Raw genomic sequence first — 20379 nt, 5'->3', positions numbered from 1 at the left:
TTTGTTTTCTAATTTCAAACACTTTTGTTTCGTACTGCACACAACGGAAAATTTTAAAACAGAACTTACCGTCCCAACAGCAGTTGAAGCGGGTGTACTTTTTCGATTCAAATTCAAGCCATGTCTTAAGCGTTACTGGACTTAAAATTGTTTTCCCAATTTAACCAGTCAGAATATCTGTCCTACCCTATGTATTTAAAACACAGTTCTAATTGCGTTTTAAGGTATACAACAAATACGGTTGGGTATACTAATTTAAATTTTAAAATAAATCTGTTTTAAATTATGAAACAAACCGCTGTACTGAAGATATAATTATGTCAGTCCTATTACCACATAAAACACCTATATAACATAAAACGCTGCAGAATTGGTTTAATAATACAATGTTTACACTACAGAGTTATAACACGTTTTAATAATTAGCAACAAGAAAAATGTCACCAAGATAGCATAAAAACCCGTTTTAACTGGTAGTGCGAACGTTGCATAACAATGTAATTTATCAAATAATTTCATTTTTCCACCACTAATCGATCAAGAAATACTGACACTTAAGATTGTTTACTTAAGTTCATTAGTACATTATTGACAATTTAAATGGAAAATGAAATTTCATATTTTATGGAGAATCTGTATATTTCCGTTGGCGGGCGTGGGTTTCCTCATCACAGCTCTCAATATGGAACTTTTCTTTTGAATATATTTTCTGGACAGACCAGCCTATTTTTACTAGATGGATCAGCCAAATAATGCCAATCACCTAGTGAGATACTTGATTAATTAATAGATTACCGTTAAAAGACCTTCAATAAATTATATTTTAATGGGGAGGGTATATAGCAAATTGTAACATATGAAAACAAGCGAGTGAACAAGAACGTGTGTCGATATGTATGATAGATAAAAAAGCTATATTTTTAATGTCACCGTGGTCGTGTCCTGTACACAATCCTTTATTTTTTTTTTCCTTTTAAACTTCCCTATTTTTAAGTATCATATATCCAATACCATACCAATAAGGATCAATACTTGGTACTAAATCCATTAGATGTTGTACTTCCCTTTGTTTAATATCTATACATCTAGAGTCTTGATTATTAACCCTGTTTATACATCTATCCACGTTGTTTTCAAGTTCCGTAAAAAGATAGCAATATTAATTTTAATAAAACTATAATTGATTTAATATATTGACTAAAATTAATAAGGTGAAAGTATTGAATAAAATGAGTGAAACGCATGAAATAAATTAAGCGAAGAAAATTTATAAAATTTCTAATTATATAAATGCTCAGTAAGTCATGTGAATAGAATGAATCTAGAGAATAAAAAGCTTAAATTTGAATAAAGGAAATAAAATGAAAAAATGTTATTTATGGAATACGTTATATAACACAATTGGACAATTTGTATAAGATGAATAAGTGGATACAATGATTATAAGGGTAAGATGAAGAAAATGAATGGAATGGATCAATAAAATGAATATAACGGATGTAAAAATATAATCAATAAGGTTAATATCACGCACTTAAGTACGTTATTATAAATAAAATAAATTAAATAAACATAATAAAATGGTTTTATTGGATACAATGAATGAAAGAAATAAAATAATTAACTAAACAATGTGCATGGAATGAGTAAAATCAACAGAATAAGTAAGAACAAAATGGATTAGATCTGAGACGATACATGCAAATAGGAAAAAATCGAACGTCAAATGCAGCCAGAGGGTACTGTCAAATGCAGCCAGAGGGTACTGTCAAATGCAGCCAGTCCATTTAAACTATGGAAGGCAAAAACAGAGGCTATGGCAGACGAACGATAGAATAAACAAAGAAAAAAAAACATCTATCGGCAAGTCCCGTCCCAGAATTAGACGATCAAAGTAAAAAAAATATATTGCATAGGGTGGATGTACCAATAGTAGCATACTTAAAGAAAAAATAAAGAATCGATGAATAGACCTATGGGCATTGTTAATACATTAAACGAAAGCTTCCAATCCTTACTTCACAGAAAAAATATGAAGATGGTTTAATATCCACTTTATGTATTCAAAACCGCCTGCACCACTGTAGGAACACATGTATCAATAGTGGTGCAATCGCTAATTTCGGTTCTTATTGTTGCAAATCCCATTCCTTTCTTATGGGACTTGCAACTATAGGTACACTATATCAACTATAGATGCAAGGGAGCTCAAAATTCTAAGAAAATCATTTTTTTCAATAGTTATTTGAGCAAATTTCATGGATAACAGTTTTATTGTCGCATAATTTAAGTGCGATGAATCGATAAAAAATATTTGTTGATGGTTGGTACCTTAGGCGTATAACCCACTACTGTAATTATTGGTACACCTCAACTATAGGAGCACCCACCCTAATATAAATATATGTAAATGGTGTAATATGCACGAAGGTGCATGAGGTGAATATAATGAATGAGTACACAAGAGGTGAAGAAGAGATTCCAGTTTTTGTCGGTTTACGGTGATAATCCAGCTGAAATACTATTATGAGCATGATGATATATAGTTAGCTTCGCATTTAATAATATAGTTCATGAATTCTCAAAATGATATACAATGAAGGTCGATTCTATCAATCCCCGTTTCGGCCAGTTTATGTTTGGATACGCCCCTGATACACTAAAATTGAATTTCAAAACACTTTTGATAATTGAATCAAGCTCCAAGTGTGGTCCGTCAATTGTCAAGAGGATTACCACTTCATCGGCTTTCAGGACCTTGATGAAAGAATATACAATTATATACGATTGAGTTTCTGATTTCCCTTGAGTAGCGAAGCTCTAAATGATGGCCAGTTCTCTGTCACCACAAATAACTTTGACTGTAGTGATACTGAGAATGAGAACCGCATCTCGTTTCGAAACAGATACACGTCATGCATCATTTCGATTATCGCTCTATAGAGACAATTTATAAATAACATGCGGATCAAAGTGATATGAATAGTAATTAAGAGTGACAGCAACTGCACTTAGCCATATCCGACATCTCACAGATCTAGAATTATTGTTCTAAAGCAAAACTCAACCGCAAAATGAACACGGAGGCTGAGTGAGTGGAGATTGATAATGGATCCAACATGGTACATTTGCTAGAAGCTCTGTCTCGCATGCTTTTTGCGTCATAGGTATTCAAATCAAGCGCAACTTTTTAGATCAGCAATGGAATACACAGACTGATTGTAGATATTCCATTTTGACTATGGTATGATAAGCAAGTGCGACATACGCCCCCGGGATGGATTTGTAGCTGCAATCGATGTATTCAAACCTTTGTATCTACTACACATAATCCAACGCATATTTATATAGAATTGTGGCGATTCAGTTTTCAACGATTATCATCATTTGACTTGAACACATGGTTTGGTGCTAAACTAAAGCATTGTCATTATCATCATTGTAGCAGCAACATGATTCGACGAACGAGCTTTAATCCCTAACCTAGAATGCAAGTCACCTCATCTGAATGAGCTACATTCCTGCCGAACTCACAAACCCATTCGCAACAGCTAATTTACGATTTCCACGACACGTCGTCGGATGGCTTCCAGCAGCGGAAGTGAAAAACAAAATTCACTAAATGAAATTGCATCAAGTGGATTTTCCACTCCAGATAAGAACGTCTCTCAAGTTCCCTTCTGGTAGGTACCGCTAACATGTCTGCTGACAGACATGGAATGAGCAGCTTCTTCCGAAGTGACTTGCAGTTCGAATGGGTCGCACCCTGTTCTAAACATAGCTCCCCTACACACATTGTCAGAGGATCCGGAATTTGACTCTCTGCTGCTGCTGAGGGATGACGCGCATTTTTGTCTACAACGTATTGTCTGACTGACACGACGGATGCGGCGACGGTGGTGTGTGAAGAGACGCCCGTTTCGTTTCGGAATCCGGGACAAGCGGGAAGATTTCGGAAAACATTTCCGGGGAATGCCAAGTGTGGTGAATGATTTACAGCTTTCGTTCGCTTTGGTTCTCGAGGTGACTCGATATGTTTGCTGGTTTAATTAGGGCCTGACCTTCGGGACAGCTGCTGAAAGAACCGGGAAGGAATTGATTGGATTGCTAATTAAGGTCGGGGATGATTGGTGATTTGATGGCGCTTCAGTTGATAATAGCGGTGAAATTTTGATTTATAATTAAGATCAATTGAATCCTTTTGTTGATTATAACTGGAACGGTAAATTTCGAAGGGAACGCATGGTGTTTTGTCTTGCTGACAATCCTTTTTATTTGTTGGTTGAGGTCAAACTACCAGCATTATTTGTTTGGGGGAACTAAACAATGCAGGCTAGTAGACAGAAATAGCTTTGTTATGACCAAAGAAGGACGAAGTTATTTATAAATGCATATGAAATGTTTTGCCGCTGATGTACTATGGCACGCACGGATCGTTGTGTACAGTATTTATTAGTTGTTGATGTCGTAGGATTGTATACAGTTGGAGTTCTATTTTTGTGCACCCTCTACGATATTCGTTAAAGACATTTAATTTGATTGGTTCGCTATTAAAAGGGACCTTTTGGGACTATACAGCAGCTGGCAAGAGCATTTCCTCTAGTAAGTGTTTAAAGTGGGATATTCATTTCCTTCACGTTGTTCCATTTGATTAACATGCTCGAGCTTGGTTTATGAGAATGTATTGTTGGGAATATGATGATTTAAAATTAAGACTGTCTTTCTGACTATGCTCTATGTATTTTACTGGATCATTCTCCTGGTTCTGAGTAGAGCTCATTATGATGCAGATTTAGGCGGAAAATAAATGCAAAAGCGCAAAAATATCGAAACCACACCGGAACTGCATTTACCGTACTGAAAACATCATACTGATACGGCAGAGCTTGACCGACCGCTCCTGGTTGCTAGTAGGGGATGGTGGGGAGTTGTGAACATATTTTTGTTTTCGGAGCATAACTACCATATATATTGGTCGATTTTCAATGTTAGACCTGGTATTTGTTAAGGACACATTAATTCATCCGCAGGCTGAAGCAATTCAAAAAAAATCATTGTCTTGTTTGAGATATGACAGAATGCGTGAAATGCGTGGAATACGCATTTTTTAGTTTCGTGGGGAGTTGTGAACCATCGCAAAAAGTAGAAGAGATGGAATATTTTTCTGATATATTTTTATTAGGGCTATAGAAGATAAACTTTAAGATATTTCTAAACTTAAGATGAGATGGAAAAGTGATTTGATTTGCAATGAGTCGGTGATAACACGATTCGCGCCAAGCCACTTGAACTCGGGGAAATTAAGATTGTGGCAGAATCCTGTTCTTCGCATAACATTGAACATTTTTATATCATAATATGTATGATTAATCCCTGATTTTCGAATTATGATACTGTTCTACTTAAAAAAATACTGTAACCCACTGAAATGTACGGTTCACAACTCCCCACTAAGGGTGTTCCACAACTCCCCACATTACATATCTTCGAGAAAAACGTATCTCCAGTGACACACTAAAGGTTCTTCTATTTTTTTTGTCGATGAAAGCCAATTACCCAAGGAATGTTTTACACTAATTTACTTTGAAATCAGTTACATAACGGGACCCAACATACCACAAATACAATTGAGTAAAAAACTTTTTGTTTGGTATATTTAGTCGCTAGTTACCTAAACATAAAGAACATGAGTTAATTTAACATTTGCTAATGAGAAAATGACGTCATGACAGTAGAACCATTTAACAGTAGTTACCATATTTTTATAATCTACTAGCTAATACCCATCGCGCGTTGCTGCGACTTTCAACGAAATAGTAGAAAAACACAATTTATTCTGAAGCGCCATCTGGCGGGCAGATAATCTCCAACTAATAGCACACAAACACGCCCCATGCCAAATACCTACTGTGTGCAAATTTTTACGGAAATCGGTTAAGCCGTTTGGGAGTCTATAAATCATATACATACAAACTTTGACTATTATATATATATATAGATATAGAAATAGAATATAGATATAGATATAGATATAGATAGATAGATAGCTTAGCGGGAATTGAAAGTGTTCACAACTCCCCATATATAAACAACTTCCCACCGTCCCCTACACTATTGTTCGGAGCTAGCTGAAATTGCACAGAGAATAAATAGATGACAATGCGTGGGAGTAACAAATCATTATTCAATGAACAACTACTGGAAATCCCAACTTTGTTAATTAATCAATACCGGCGTCGGCCAGGTCCGAATGTAGATCGCACTAGGAAAGGGAAGAAAAGTCAGTCCGACACTCGCTTTTGTTAGAGGCTGTATATACTACTGAACACTTCATTACTGTCATGGGAGGAGGAACATTATTAGTAAAGATAGGGATTCGATATTGTGCTGGAGTTAACGTACGACTAAAGATTTTGGAAGTCCCTAGACGCCCGGCATTAGGAAAGATGCTTAAAAACGTTTTAGGAATTTTGTAATAGCGAATAACGAGGCAATGTTTAGAATGATACTTAATTCAAATATTATTTTTACAGATGAGAAGAATGGAAAACAAACTGACGCTACAACTAAACATCGATTCCTTTCGCGACAAGTATATGAAAAATATTTGAGCGGTGCAAAATAAACATTTTCTGTACTGAAAAACTTACTTTATATAACGGACATACGATCTATTTTATGCCCACGGGCTTTTTTACTATGCCAACTACAGGGTGAATCCGAGATTTTTCTAACAGGGGTTTTTCTTATGGTTAAAGGGTGCTTACCGTACTCGGGTTGCTCTTCCTAATTTGCTTTTCCTAAAAACAACAGTTTGTTGCAATTATACTGTGAATGACTCCCGTTATCGTGTCATGTTAACAGACTAGTTACTGCCCGTAGTCTTGACAATATTTGGTACTAACAGGACGATGCCAATTGTCACAACGCAATAATGAAATTATTGCATGAAAAACTCGGTGAATGTTTAATTTTTCGCCGAGGGTCTATCAATCGGCCGCATAGATTGTGCGATATCACGCCTCTAAATTTTTTTCTATAAAGCTCTATGGAGTCAAATGTCTATGTGGATAAGCCTACAACGATTGAAGTATTGGAAACCAACAATTAACAATGATTAACCAGATAACACCTGAAATGCTCAAACGCGTCATCAAAAATTGGACCACTTCAATCGCTGCTATGGTCATTATTAAAAAAAAATTCAAACAATTAATGGCAAAGAATGTACCTTCGAGTAATAATAAAGATTACACGATTTAATTCACATTTTGATTTTTTTGCCTGTTACAAAGAAAATTTCATGTACTAGAAAGAGAAGCAGGTTTTGTACGAATAGTTAAAACGAATGACCAGAATTAGTTTACTAATTTAGCACAAAAAATTAGAAAGTCTTAAAGATACAGGAAAGAAGCATAGAGAGTCGAGTTTGTTTGTTAAGGTTTTAACCCCAAGGGTCATCATGGTGTGGCAGAAATTGGTTTCCACTCATAATCGGCAGTGATACAAATGCCCACCACATACTTTGGGGAACTCAGATATAAATTTGATAGGCACTGAACTAATGGAATACTTAAGCAGTACAAAACTGCATAGACTCGTTAGAGGAAACCGCCCACCATTTGCAAGGTCTGGCAGAGACGATGTGTTAAATGTAACTCTCTGCTCTGACAGTACTGGCCCGTCCGAACGAGTTAGAACCGTCGATATTCGATCGTAAATACTTCACCCTTGATCATTTAAACGTCTGCCCAGTTATCCAGTTATCGATACGTATCGTAATCTCAAATCTATGATCTTGATGATTAGGTTTTGCGGGTACTTCCAACGATTGAATCTCCAAGTGACTTGGATGCGTTCATGGATAAAACAAACTCGGTCATGGTAGCAGCATACAATAGGCTTGCTCGTCTCGAGCTATGCGCGTTTCTAGAGGAACTCCTTGGCCAAATTCCGAAATTGCTAGTCTCAAAAATTTATGTGGAACGCAGATTATGTATTCAATTGTCTTTGTGACACACACTTTCCAGGCTGTACGAAGTCTGCACAGATGGCGATCCCTCAGTTTTTTTAGGTAGTTCTAATACCTGGGCATTTGGTTGTGGAATGATGAAAACCGCATCGATCAAATGGACGTATGGATGAAGCACAAGATCCGCTCTTTGGGCTACATCCGAATATTCCAAGCATTGGTGTAGTTCGCAAACTTGTATTTAAACGAAAACTTTTCTGTTGGAAGTAAGTCCGAACATGTCAAAGATTTTGTTTCACGTTTCCTAGCACAATTTCAATATTACAGTCAGGGCACCGAGTGGACATAGTAAACTCAATTATCACAACACTACTATTCAGCGTGGTGAGTATTGGGGTTCGCAGTACTGGCCCTTTTTGGCGAGAACCGATATTACGGTACTGAGGCCCTCAGTGCCAGTAGTACCGGTAAAGTACCGGTACTTTAATTTTTTTTTCTAAATTCAAAGTGAAATTGAATGCTCAAACTGATGACCTTATTCTCAGATGATTGATTTGTGCTGACCAAAAAACATGTTTATTGTTTTTAATTGCTTCGGAATAGCATGACTCATTTCACAGAAGATATTTTTCGTTTGCGGCACCTTCTTTTATTTCGAAATCAAGGCCACTTTGAAATCAATAACTGCTAACTGCAGTGCAACTTTCGTCAACTTTAACAGATGGAAAATGTAAGAAACACTATTATCAACACTAAAGAATGGCAGTTAATCCAAGCAGGTTGCTCGCATTTCCTCTCTTGCTTGTCTGTAATTTGGTTTTGGCTCCGTGCTTTCCTGTAAACTATGGAGTTTTGCAGAATTTTCCGATCACCTATAATTACAAATCGCCCCATTTGAAGCAGGTCACCAAGTCTAAAATTGATAGCTACTAAATCGCTGTTCGTTTTTTTTTATAGATCAAGGTTTAAGAGCAAACCAAATAAATACATAAATTAGACCATAGTCTTATTACGCGCCACCCACTGAATAATGGAAAACAATCAGAATGTCGCTAATAAAAAAAATACCGAAAATAGCGGTACTGGCTTTTGTTCAGTATCGGTATTACGGTGCCAAAAATGGGTCGGTATTCCCGGAACAACCCTAGTGAGTATTATTCGAGTAATCTTTGTGAATCAGCCAATTTGCGATTTTTAGTTCTCCATACACAGATGAACTTATGCACAGGGAGCTAAACCTCAAGGATATGTTATTGTTGCTACATGGAAAAAATTGTTTCCAAAATCGTGAATAAAGTGCCATGAATTCTGGAACAATCACGTTTTAACGTTATGAAAACAGGACCATGAACATAAATCCTGTGTTTTAAAATTATGTTCAATTTATTGAAAGGATAACGCCCACATATCGCTTTACTTAGTGGAAATATGTTTTTGTTTTGTGACCTTCAGTCATGGTTTCGGCCAAGTAATTTCTAATTCGATTCTCAGCACACGAACTAGTTCACAACTTTATGAACATTATTCATAAAACCAATGGCTCTTGATGTTTTTCATAGACATAGGAACCTTAGTTCACAAAATCAAAATATTCTGTATATTTTCTCGTGAACTATTTCACAAAATTCAGAATTTCATTCATGAATCCATTCAATCCTCGTGAACTAATTCATGCTCTCTAATGTATTAGTCACGATTCAATATCCGTGCTCGTGAAATAATTAACAAAATTATCAAATATTCATGTATTCGTGAACTGGTTCATGATTACTCATATATTAGTCACGATCCAATATCCGTCCTCATGAAATAGTTAACGAAATCAGGAAATATTATTCATGTATTCGTGAACTGATATCCCTAATCATTTACAATTTCATGCAACATGGCAATGAAATTTTCGCGTTAACTCTTGCATAAAATTTGGAGTATTATTCGTGGAATCATTTTTGTTCCATTTACTTTTTCATGAAATGCCCAGCTGCTAACGACCAATAATATATACGAGCAGTAGCTATAAAAAACTATTAGGACCTCGAAGATTGTTATTCATTTGATAAAGTTCATCGTGATATCTGAACAGAAAACGAAAATTGCGCTGAGAACACCACATAGTGTGCGTCATATAGTTCACAGAATAAGATATCGAGAATCAATCACATTTTCATGACCCAGTTCATAAGAACCGATGACAACCAAAAAAATAACAGATCACGTTAAGGCGAAGAGAATTTACGAATACCATGATAAAACCGCTGATATCATGAACATTAGTCATATTACTCTTCATGTCAAATTTGAAAGTAGGCTGTAAAATAAAATATCAGGACAACATGAAGAAAAATATCTTAAATCGTGACTAAGATCCTGAAATCATGAACACAAATCACACTACTAAAATAACAAACATCTAAAATCGTGGTTAAGATCCTGAAATCATGAACATGAATTACTCTATTCATGACTGCAATATTTCGATAACTTAAACAGAAGTTACAAAAATCGTGACTATGATCCTGAAATCATGAACATAAATCACACAACTCGTGACAAAAATATCTAAAATCGTGACTATGATCCTGAAATCATGCACATGGAGCACTCTACTCATGACTAAAATATCACAATAACGTGAATAGAAATTAGGAAAATAGCGCCTAAGATCCTGCAATCTCGAATTTTGATCCCGCTAATCTGACAGAAAAATTCCATAGTAAAATCATGAATAAAATAGCACGGTAGCGTGATGAGAAATCACAAGAATCGCTAATATGCTCTAGAAATCATGAATAACGTTTGACTGTCGGCTGTGTATTCCCAAATCATGAACAAGAATCACCACAAAAGCTAAACATGTCCAGGGAACAACAACCAACATTCTAATGTAACGCTATGTATACATTCGGGACGAACTAGTTTTTTGAAAATACAAATAGTTTTATGAATCATAAGTGTATTATTCACAATTTCAGGAACTTGGTCGTGAATCGACCATGAACCTTTTGTTCATGAATTTATGAATGGATTTTTTCCGTGTAGCCCAGTATGGTAAAGAGCTATGTGCGTTATCCGCAGGGTTCATTATTCCTTCAGGAGTGAAGAATGCAGGCTGTCTATTGTTTTGTGTTGTTATTGTATTGAATGACAATATCTTTTCGGGGGTTGTAGCGGTATCCTCCGCTTTCCAAAACTATCCCTCTCTCACCCAGCCTACTCCAACAGGCAATTCGTCTGTCGCTCCGGGAGTCGGTAATCCGAAATTTGCAATCACCGCGCAATCGACCGCAGTGAATCAAGACAGTGCAGGCCCTAGAAGAGGTCCAGTGACAGTGGAAGAATTACTGGGAGGAGAGTATTATCAGTCGTACATCGGCCAACAGTTATCGTCTGTGATCCCCACTGTGCAAAGGTTTTCGAGAAGGCAGATGGTGCTACTAGGGATCCAATTGGGACCGTAGGAACAATCACAGTTTGCGGAGTTGCAGACTGCTCAGAGTTTAACAAGAAAACGGTCGATGAACGCTTGGAGACAATACAGAAACTCGGCTTGTGTCGGCTCTATCTTGGAGCTCACGGAAGGCGCCCCTGCAAGAATCGCAAGCAATGCGATATCGAAGGATGTCAACGGCAACACCCCCCTTTGCTGCACTCCAAACGGGACACAGATGAAGCCCAGCAGGCCAGGGAAAACGGAAAGTCGCCATGAAATGGCTGTAAGAAGTTTGGGAACGACGTAAATTTGGCGAAGAACGGGTCCATATGATAATCGAGTAAAGTTTAGCCAAGTAGTTCCAAAGCTGACACCAACCATCATTCCGTTGGGAAGACTATGGAAACAATCGATCTGTGTCCGTGTACGCTTTCTTGGACGACGGCTCGGAGAGAACACTGATTGACGAAGAGTTGGTAAAGGATCTTGGGGTTGACGAAGATCCGCAACCACTGTGCTTGTAGTGGATGGCGAACGTGGTGAGGTCAGAAGCTAATTCTCAAGGGGTCGCATTGGAAATAGCAGGATGGTCAGGGGCATCCAAACATTCTTTGTCGGACATGCGCACCGTAAGTAAGCTGGACTTACCACGACAATCCTTACGGTACGCGGAACTCGCCGAAGTCTTTCCGTACCTAAAAGGCCTACCGATCGATGATTACGATCAAGCGGTACCTGGCATCCTCATCGGAAACGACAATGCTCACGTTACATCGACACTCAAATTACGAGATGGCCGACCGGGAGAGCCGATAGCAGCAAAATCACGTTTGGTATGTACGGTTTACGGATCCAGCGAGGACAAGTCAGGGGATATAGTTCATAGTTTTCACATATGCGAGTATTTGTGACCACCCAAGCCCATTCTACTTTTTTTTTTAAATCTGAGTATACCAGAATTTAGACCAGAGTAATTGAATTTCGTAATTTCGAAATATTTAAAGATTTTGACCAGTTTTTGTTCCCGGTGGCATCATTGTGCGGTCCCGAGTTGACGAGATTTCCGCGTCACATAATTATATCTATAAAACTAAAGTAACTTTAACAAAATTCTGAGGTTTAACCAACAGCCTCATCACGAATACGATCTACAAAAGTGTTTTCAAGTAAAACAAAAATGTGGACATTAAAGGGTCAATTCCTTGCATTTATCACAATGCTGGTTTACCAAAAGCATAAACTATGTAATTTTTGTCGTTTATGTTGCAGGATATTCAGAATTTATTGATATTTTGTTGTCTATATATTTTCAAGCTGGTCGAATTAATGGAATTGAAAATTTGTTTTACTAAATTAGTCATAGAAGTTGTGTTTCGGCTTCCTCTCATCAGAATCCAACACTAACTTAGTGACAGGGGATTGACGCTAGTTCCAAAAAACGGAGACACAATTTATGTTCCTGAGCCCTTGAGCCCCTAGTCAAGCATGACGTCCCGCAAAAAAGGAGCGCATTTTACACTGATGAGAACTAATGAAATCGAAACACTTGGTTTGACTTAGCAAGCCAATCCAAAACTCACTATGCTATATTTCTCCTTAGTGGAAAACAATTTAAGTAAAAACTATATTTTCTCCAAATTGTTCAAAACCATCTTTGTACGTGAAGAGTAAAAAACCTATAGCTAAATTAGTTATGGAATTTGTGTTTCGACTTCGTGTCATCAGAACCCGACACTAACTTAATGTTTTTAAGTAAATGTTCGAATCAGGCAGCACGAATTCAGACCTATTTTTGGATTGGTTATTAAACCCAGTGTTTAGTTTACAGTTACATATCCGTTGACGGATCAAGAGATTCCAAATAAATTCGCCAACAAATGTATATTATCGTCAATAAGCAGAGGCCTCATTCTGTTCGTACAGCTACCGAGCACGTGTTCTCTAGCCACTAGTTACGGCTTCACCATGCTATTGATATCTAGCACGAAATGAACTGGACTGTACAACGATTGGTACAGTATTTTATCGAAACATCACGCCCCAGAAGTCTTTGGTTTGAAAACATCTTACACGACGGACTTTTCCATTTCCAGAAAAAAATAAAATGCTTCCGTGTTCTAGTTAGGAGGTATTTAAGTTAAATTTCTCAACACTTGTGCTTACAATGTAATAGTTACAGGAATGCATGCATGCAAATTCTACGAATCGTAATACCAACTTGTTCTTAGTTAGCTAATTAAATTCAAACATGGCGATGCTCGAGACTCAGCTTCTATTGTTGAATGTATTTTTTCACATCGCGCTTCTCGTACCAGCAAAAAAGGCGAACAAAAACGACGGTCTTCTGCAGTTTGCTCGCTACTGTTGGATGGTGTTAAAGCTTTTCATTTCATACTCCTTCCCTTGCGCTGTATTTCACCCAGAGGGGTTATAAAAATAGTCACCAACCTTCCGCCGTGGTAGTGTATGGCAATGCAAGATAATTGATTAATTTTAAGTTACAGGGTCGTCGTAGTGGTGGCAGGAAACCGGGAGGCGGTCACACTCGGAGGACTCTCGCCTGACACACAGTACCAGCTGACGGTAGCGGCCGTCTGGAGTGGGAAAAAGTACCGCAGCCGACCGATTGTATTCAGAACGCTGGGTAAGGAGTCACTGCTACTCGCATGCACCTAATTAAACTGTTACAAATGATCAATTCCTTCCTGCAGAGCCTCCCAGGACGTCATATCAGCAGGATTCCGGTGCGCTCGCTGGCAACAGCGGGCCACCGATATCCCCACATGCCGACACAGCACCGTCGCTGAGCGGGTTCGGAATCTTCAGCGACGAGTTCGGCAATATCTCAGTTAACTCAACATCACGAGAACTTCCAACGGTTAGTTTAGCACGCATTCGATACTAGCATACTAATTGCATTGTTGTTTGCTTTGTTTCGCACACAGATCCGTGGCGTCGAGATCGGTATCGTAGTGTTAGTTTTGATAGTGTGGGCTGGTGCTATAGCTTTATTTTTCAATCGATGGGGTAAAATCCGAATGTTACTTCCATATCAGCCGGACTACAAACAGGAGCAGCTGAAAGTTCCTGGAACGGGCGTCTGTGCCAACGGCAGCTGCAACGGGCAGCATTCGCATCAGGTAGGTCAACCTGTCGATGTCACTCAGTTTTTTCAGTAGCGTACCTTTGCTTCCATTAGTTAGAATAACTTTGTCACTATCGATTCCTTATTATGACGGTACATTTATGAAATATAACATGATTTATTCAGTGCGTCACCCAACCATTATATTCGCATAAAACACAAAAAGCACAGCAGATCAACCCTGTCTTACCGACTTAATGCACAAAAGATTTTCACATTTTCCTGCATCCCGCCACACACCAAACTGAACATTCTGCCTGTCTGAATATACACCACTAACACACAACTGACACTCACTAATACAGCAACTACTAACTAGCGATATTTGGCGTTAGTTTTAGAGCACATTGTCTCTTATTGGTGCATTTTCTTTTCTTATTTTTTGATTTTCCACTTTGACGTACCTGGTTGGCCAGCATCTGATGGCTATCATATATCTTCGAGAAAGATTTTTTTCGATCTTATAATGTACTTAGTCCAAGCGAAAATAATATTAGTATCTTCGATCCATTAATTTTAAGTTTTCGAACTGATTACTAACATAGAAAGTTCCATTGTTACGAACCAATTTGAATTTCAAGGAAATTGTTCTTAAAAACATAAGCTAAAAATTGTAAAAAGGAGATTTATATTTGATACATGATATTTCTTATTGTAATCAATGTAAAAAATTTCGGTTTTTATACAGATCAAAAAATCTTGTGATACATTTTAAGTGACAAGATGCGCTTAGGCATCATTCATAAATTATGTAACGCTAACATTGCCAAAAATTGACCCCTCCATGTCGCAAATTGTCACACGTTTTTTTGAATCTCCCCCTTCCTAGTATGTTAAAATTATTTAAAAAAATGTCTTAGTAAAAATATGTTACGTACACTGAAACCTCCATTTACGAACCAAATGGGGGGGTTCGTAAATTGAATTAGTTCGTAAAAAAAGTGTTCGTTATTTGGGATTTAGTTCGTAAAAAAGTTTCCTTCACATTCTTATTAATATTCGTTGGTTGAGTAATATTCTCGATAACCTTGACAATATGGATATTTTTGGAACGGGCTTGACAAGTAGATGCTGAAAATGGACAATTGGAGCCGTTTTGAAATCCAAGATGGCGACTTCCGGTTGAGCAATATTTTCGATAACCCTAACAATATGGGTATTTTTTGGAACAGGCTTGACAAATAGATGATGAAAATTGACAATTGGAACCTTTTCGAAATCCAAAATGGCGACTTCCGGTTGAGAAATATTCTCGATAACCCTAACAATATGGGTATTTATGGAATGGGCTTGCCAAGTAGATGCTGAAAATGGACAATTGTAAACATTTCCAAGTTCAATATGTATGACGATTGCCGGTTGAGCATTATTCTTGATAACGAACAATATGGGTTCTATTTCCGTCATGCACTCGTCAACCCCATTCCGAAAATACCCATATTGTTGAGGTTATAGAAAATTTATCTAAACCGGAAGTCGCCATCTTGGATTCCAAAATGGCTCAAGACATCGATTTCCGTCATGCACTCGTCAATCCCATTCCGAAAATACCCAACTTATATTAGTAACAATTAACTAAGAATACATAAGTATGTAACTTCATGCTGTAATGTACGAAGTCAAACTTTCCAAAAAAAGTTCGTTATTTCGAAAGACAGACGCGTGGTTAACTTAAATAAGTCAAATGAATTGTATATGTACCCTATAATAATGAATAACCTTGAATTATGAAATATTACACTGATAGAATATATTCGTAAATCGCTGTGAATTAGATTCATACAGATAATTTTCATAAAATATGCGAATTTTTCGTACGTATCATGAATCATTTGTAGTTCTATTGAAACACTTTTATTTTTTACTACTAGTTTGTGGTGAAAACCACGAAACGACTTTCGTTGGCTTATTACGAAACGGCTTCATTAGGCAAACGAATTGTTCACTGCTATATACGAAAGTCTTACTAATATTTACGAGCACCATTCGTCAAACCGTCAACGTCAAAAGAGCTTTAATAGAGGTAGAATATGGAGTCAATAGTTGTTGATCATCACGACGATCTTGGTCTGACTATTTAGTAACCGTATCCGGGTCCTCCGGATTCAGGAAGATTTCCTGAACCTCTTTCGCTTCCACTTGATCCATAATCCGGACCAGTACGAATCCAGTTGAGTCATCGCAAGCTGCTCGTTGGCAAAGTTTTCCAATATATTTTCTTCAGAACTCAGTTTCATTTATAAATGTTAGAATATTTTCAGTGTGACGTTGTAAATAAAAAATCTTTAGTAAATATCCCAAGTATTTATTTTAATGCGCGAAAGTAACATCAAAATTAGAATCGCGTAAATTATTGCTTTCGACGGTGACAGCTGACATCCCCTTATTAATTTAGCATACCATTCTTTTAGATCCATTTCCAAATCATGGTGTTATAAGATTGGTAGATTTTTTTCTCCCGGATCATGTTCCATATTTAGCCAGTAATTTATCTCCTCCTGCACGTTTCGTTCTTCTAGCATTATTTGGATTAATGTGTTTCAATTTATTTTCCAATCACAATCCAACCGCTTCCGAACGTTCGTTGCTGCTGACACTCCAACAATTACGTCTAAACCGTGCGATCTGTTATGCAACTGATGTCACCAATCGTGCACATGATGTAATCTAAAACCAAGGAAACACAATCTGGACTGGTGAACGTTTTTGCCAATTTGCAGATACAAGTAAATTAATTCTATATTCCATCTGTATATACCCAATCCACCCCGCAGCTAATTAGACCCACATGAATCATGTATACATACAGATATATACAGTACACATAAACAAGAAAAACGGGTTTGCTACGTAACTTAATTAGAAATAAAATACTAGGGTAGCCGGACGTTTATTAATATCATCAGTCAGGGTGCAAAACTTTTTCAATGGTTTGCTCTTAATTCTGCAATTTAGGCGAAATAGTCGTAGAGCCGGCCGCCTAAATGTTGATAATAGTTGGACTGCTGATTGATTCGTTCTCAAAGTAGCAGTGTTGTTGGCGTTAAAAATGCTTATTACTCGTGTGTGAACGAAGCAACGTACCATTTCATCCTACTGTTTAAACCAAAATGTCGAATTGAGAAAAAAAAACTGTACTAACTAGTGTATTTAAATTGATAGGATCAATAAAGGGTCCAAGATGAGTTAGGAAACAGTCACTTTTTACAGGAGCAGCAGAGTTAAATGCAGCTGTAACTGTTGGTTCATAGATTGTGGACTGAGGATTATTATTTTTTTCTATCTAATCCAATTCATTCTGCTTGTGGAAAAGTGCTCGGGAATTAACATCATCTTAGTTGAATGGAATAAGTATATAATAACTATCAAAGATAAGTAGGATAACAAAGAAAATGGTCAAGTGATACTTGCTTAATGGAGAGCCAACGACTCAGCGACGCTTTCACAAAGTTTCACATTTTAGTGTGGAATTCGTCAGAATTAGGAAAGACTCAATCCATTTCATTAAACATGAATACGAACATATTGTAATCTGAATAGTAGATAGTTTCAAAATGTTCGCGTTGTTTATGCCACATACTGTACAGCGGATATGTGTTGGAGATGCCAGGCATGCAACATGGCGCAGTTGAAACAAGTACTGCCAGGGCCGCCGAGAAGGGTGGGGAGACGGGGTGTTTCCCCCCGGGCCCGGAGTTCCGGAGGGGGCCCGGATTTTGAACAGAAGGAATGATTCTGTCAAACATTATTTCAATAACGACTTATTTGAAAATTTAATTAGAGTCAATAATTTTCTTTAATTTCCTCCAATTGCCATCATAAAGTTTATCGAAAATTATATTATGAAGTTTATACTATATGAAAGACTAAACAAAAGAAAACTTAGAACTCAAAAACGATTTTACGCGCAGTGGGTAAAAGACCTATTATCTTTTTTTTGTAAATTGTGTTTTGGCTGAAATTTATTTTGTATTTCATACTTTACTATAATTATCTCATGGCTTTTGACCGACAATTACAGAATTGTGTTACTTAAAGTTAAAAGCTCCAGGCTCTTGAAATTGATTTTGATTCGAGTTTTACTAATTAATTAGAAACTTTGAAATCTCTGGATGGATTCAAAAAACAGTGGAATTCTACTTATTTCAATCCGTCGTGGCTACCTTCGTTTAGAGTGCTGAATTGGTCAAAAAGGATTTGTGAAACGAATTCCAATTAACTCCACAAATCAAGAAAGAACATGAAAATCCGCTAAGAAAACGATCCAATCTTTTTCCGCATTCACTTGAATAATATTATTTAAATACAGGAAAAAAATTTAGTTTTAAAAAATTAAAAAAACTTATTTAATTTTTTAACTAAACTTTTATTTATTATAATTTCTTCTAATTTTTTAAATTTAGTGTTTCTCTATCCGCCCTTTTTCCATATTTTTCATTTTTGGTTTCTCACATTTGCTTAAAAAATTGTTTTTTTTTCTATTTGTTTCGCTTTAATTTTCTGCGTAGTGTGAAACTTTCTGTTCTCCATTTACCAGTTTTGATCAGAGGCGACGCGTGGTTCCACCGTCAATCTGTTCAATATACCACAAAATCGTACACGGTTCAATTGTGTGCGGGATAATGCCACCGCTGCCAAAAATCCGTAGCGTCTACCGCTTATTGTACCGTCCGGACGTTATAGTCATGACGTTGCTCATTTGGCAGGCGAGCAACAAATAATTCAAACGAATACGCGGCATATCTATTTGTAACCCTTCGTATTTGACTGAACTACTTAGGCGCTTCCTATTGACCTATGCTATTCACCACTATACCACAAAGTCCCTCAAAATAGTCGATTCGATCTAACGAATAGGCCTAAAGAAAGATCTTCATCGGACGGATTTTTCTGATCGCAGGAGTTGCATGAAACAAATTCGTATTAAAAACCCGCCGGTTTATTGTCAAACAAACGTCTAGTGGAATATCTATTGCTGAAATTTCACTGAAGACACTAGATTAGTATATTGTTCGAATCAGAATGTGGACATTGAATGCTTGGAATTTTTTTTTATTTCATTTTTTAAGTTTTTTGTGTGCTACCGCAGTTAATTTATACTCAAAATGGGTTTCGATTCGTCTAATTTGGCTCGCTTGTTCAATGAATAGGTTGAACGTACCAACGAGTCGCATCTGGTTTTGATATTTATGCTTTTCTTTTGCACGGATGTTTTTCAATATTCTTGCATTTTTGTTTATTATTATGTGCGATCCTTAGTATTTTCCGATTTTATCTATTTAAACAATTTTCAGTTCCATATTTTCTGTTTTGTTGGGTTATTTCCACTTGTTCCGGTTTTCTATTTTTTTTAATCTATTCCGTCCAATTGTTCCTATTTTTTACTACTTTAAAAATAACATGTCAATTTTTTTGTTTTTTTCATGATTTTTCCGTTTTTGTACTTTATTATTTCTTCCATTTTGAAATATTTTTAACATTTTCCCATTTTCCTGTTTTCATGCTTTCCATTTTTTAATTTGGTACTCAGTTTTATATTTCAAACATTTTCTATTATTGTTATTTTTACGCCTAACTCAGTGGATCCGTTTTGCTCATTTCTATATTTATTTGCTCCATTGTGGTCATGTTTTCCTTATTTTTTGTTTTCATTTTTCTTCCTTTTCCATTTTTATTGTTTGCCATGCCCATGATGTTTTATTTTCATTGTGTCGTTTACCCGTTTTTGGCTATTTTTTCAATATTATTCTATTTCTTCAAGGTTTGTTTTATTTCCCTTTTTCATTTCGTTCGTTTAATCTGATTGTTTCATTTAACAATCTGTTTTATTTT

At 36.7% G+C, this 20379-nt stretch overlaps 1 protein-coding gene across 1 annotated transcript in view; it reads left to right on the top strand.

Annotated features, from left to right (window-relative positions):
* LOC131690597 (uncharacterized) overlaps positions 1 to 20379 on the top strand; it is a 541241-nt gene that overhangs the window by 270639 nt on the left and 250223 nt on the right. Inside the window, exons 4-7 of the mRNA XM_058976500.1 lie at positions 13907 to 14046; positions 14114 to 14280; positions 14348 to 14542; positions 17226 to 17273. Coding sequence (XP_058832483.1) covers positions 13907 to 14046; positions 14114 to 14280; positions 14348 to 14542; positions 17226 to 17273 — 550 coding nt within the window. The remainder of the gene's footprint in view (positions 1 to 13906; positions 14047 to 14113; positions 14281 to 14347; positions 14543 to 17225; positions 17274 to 20379) is intronic.

This window comes from Topomyia yanbarensis, chromosome 3, assembly GCF_030247195.1.
Source record: "Topomyia yanbarensis strain Yona2022 chromosome 3, ASM3024719v1, whole genome shotgun sequence".
Taxonomy (NCBI): Eukaryota; Metazoa; Arthropoda; class Insecta; order Diptera; family Culicidae; genus Topomyia; species Topomyia yanbarensis.
The sequence above is the reverse complement of the archived record's forward strand: the minus strand, read 5'-3'. Positions and strand labels throughout refer to the sequence as shown.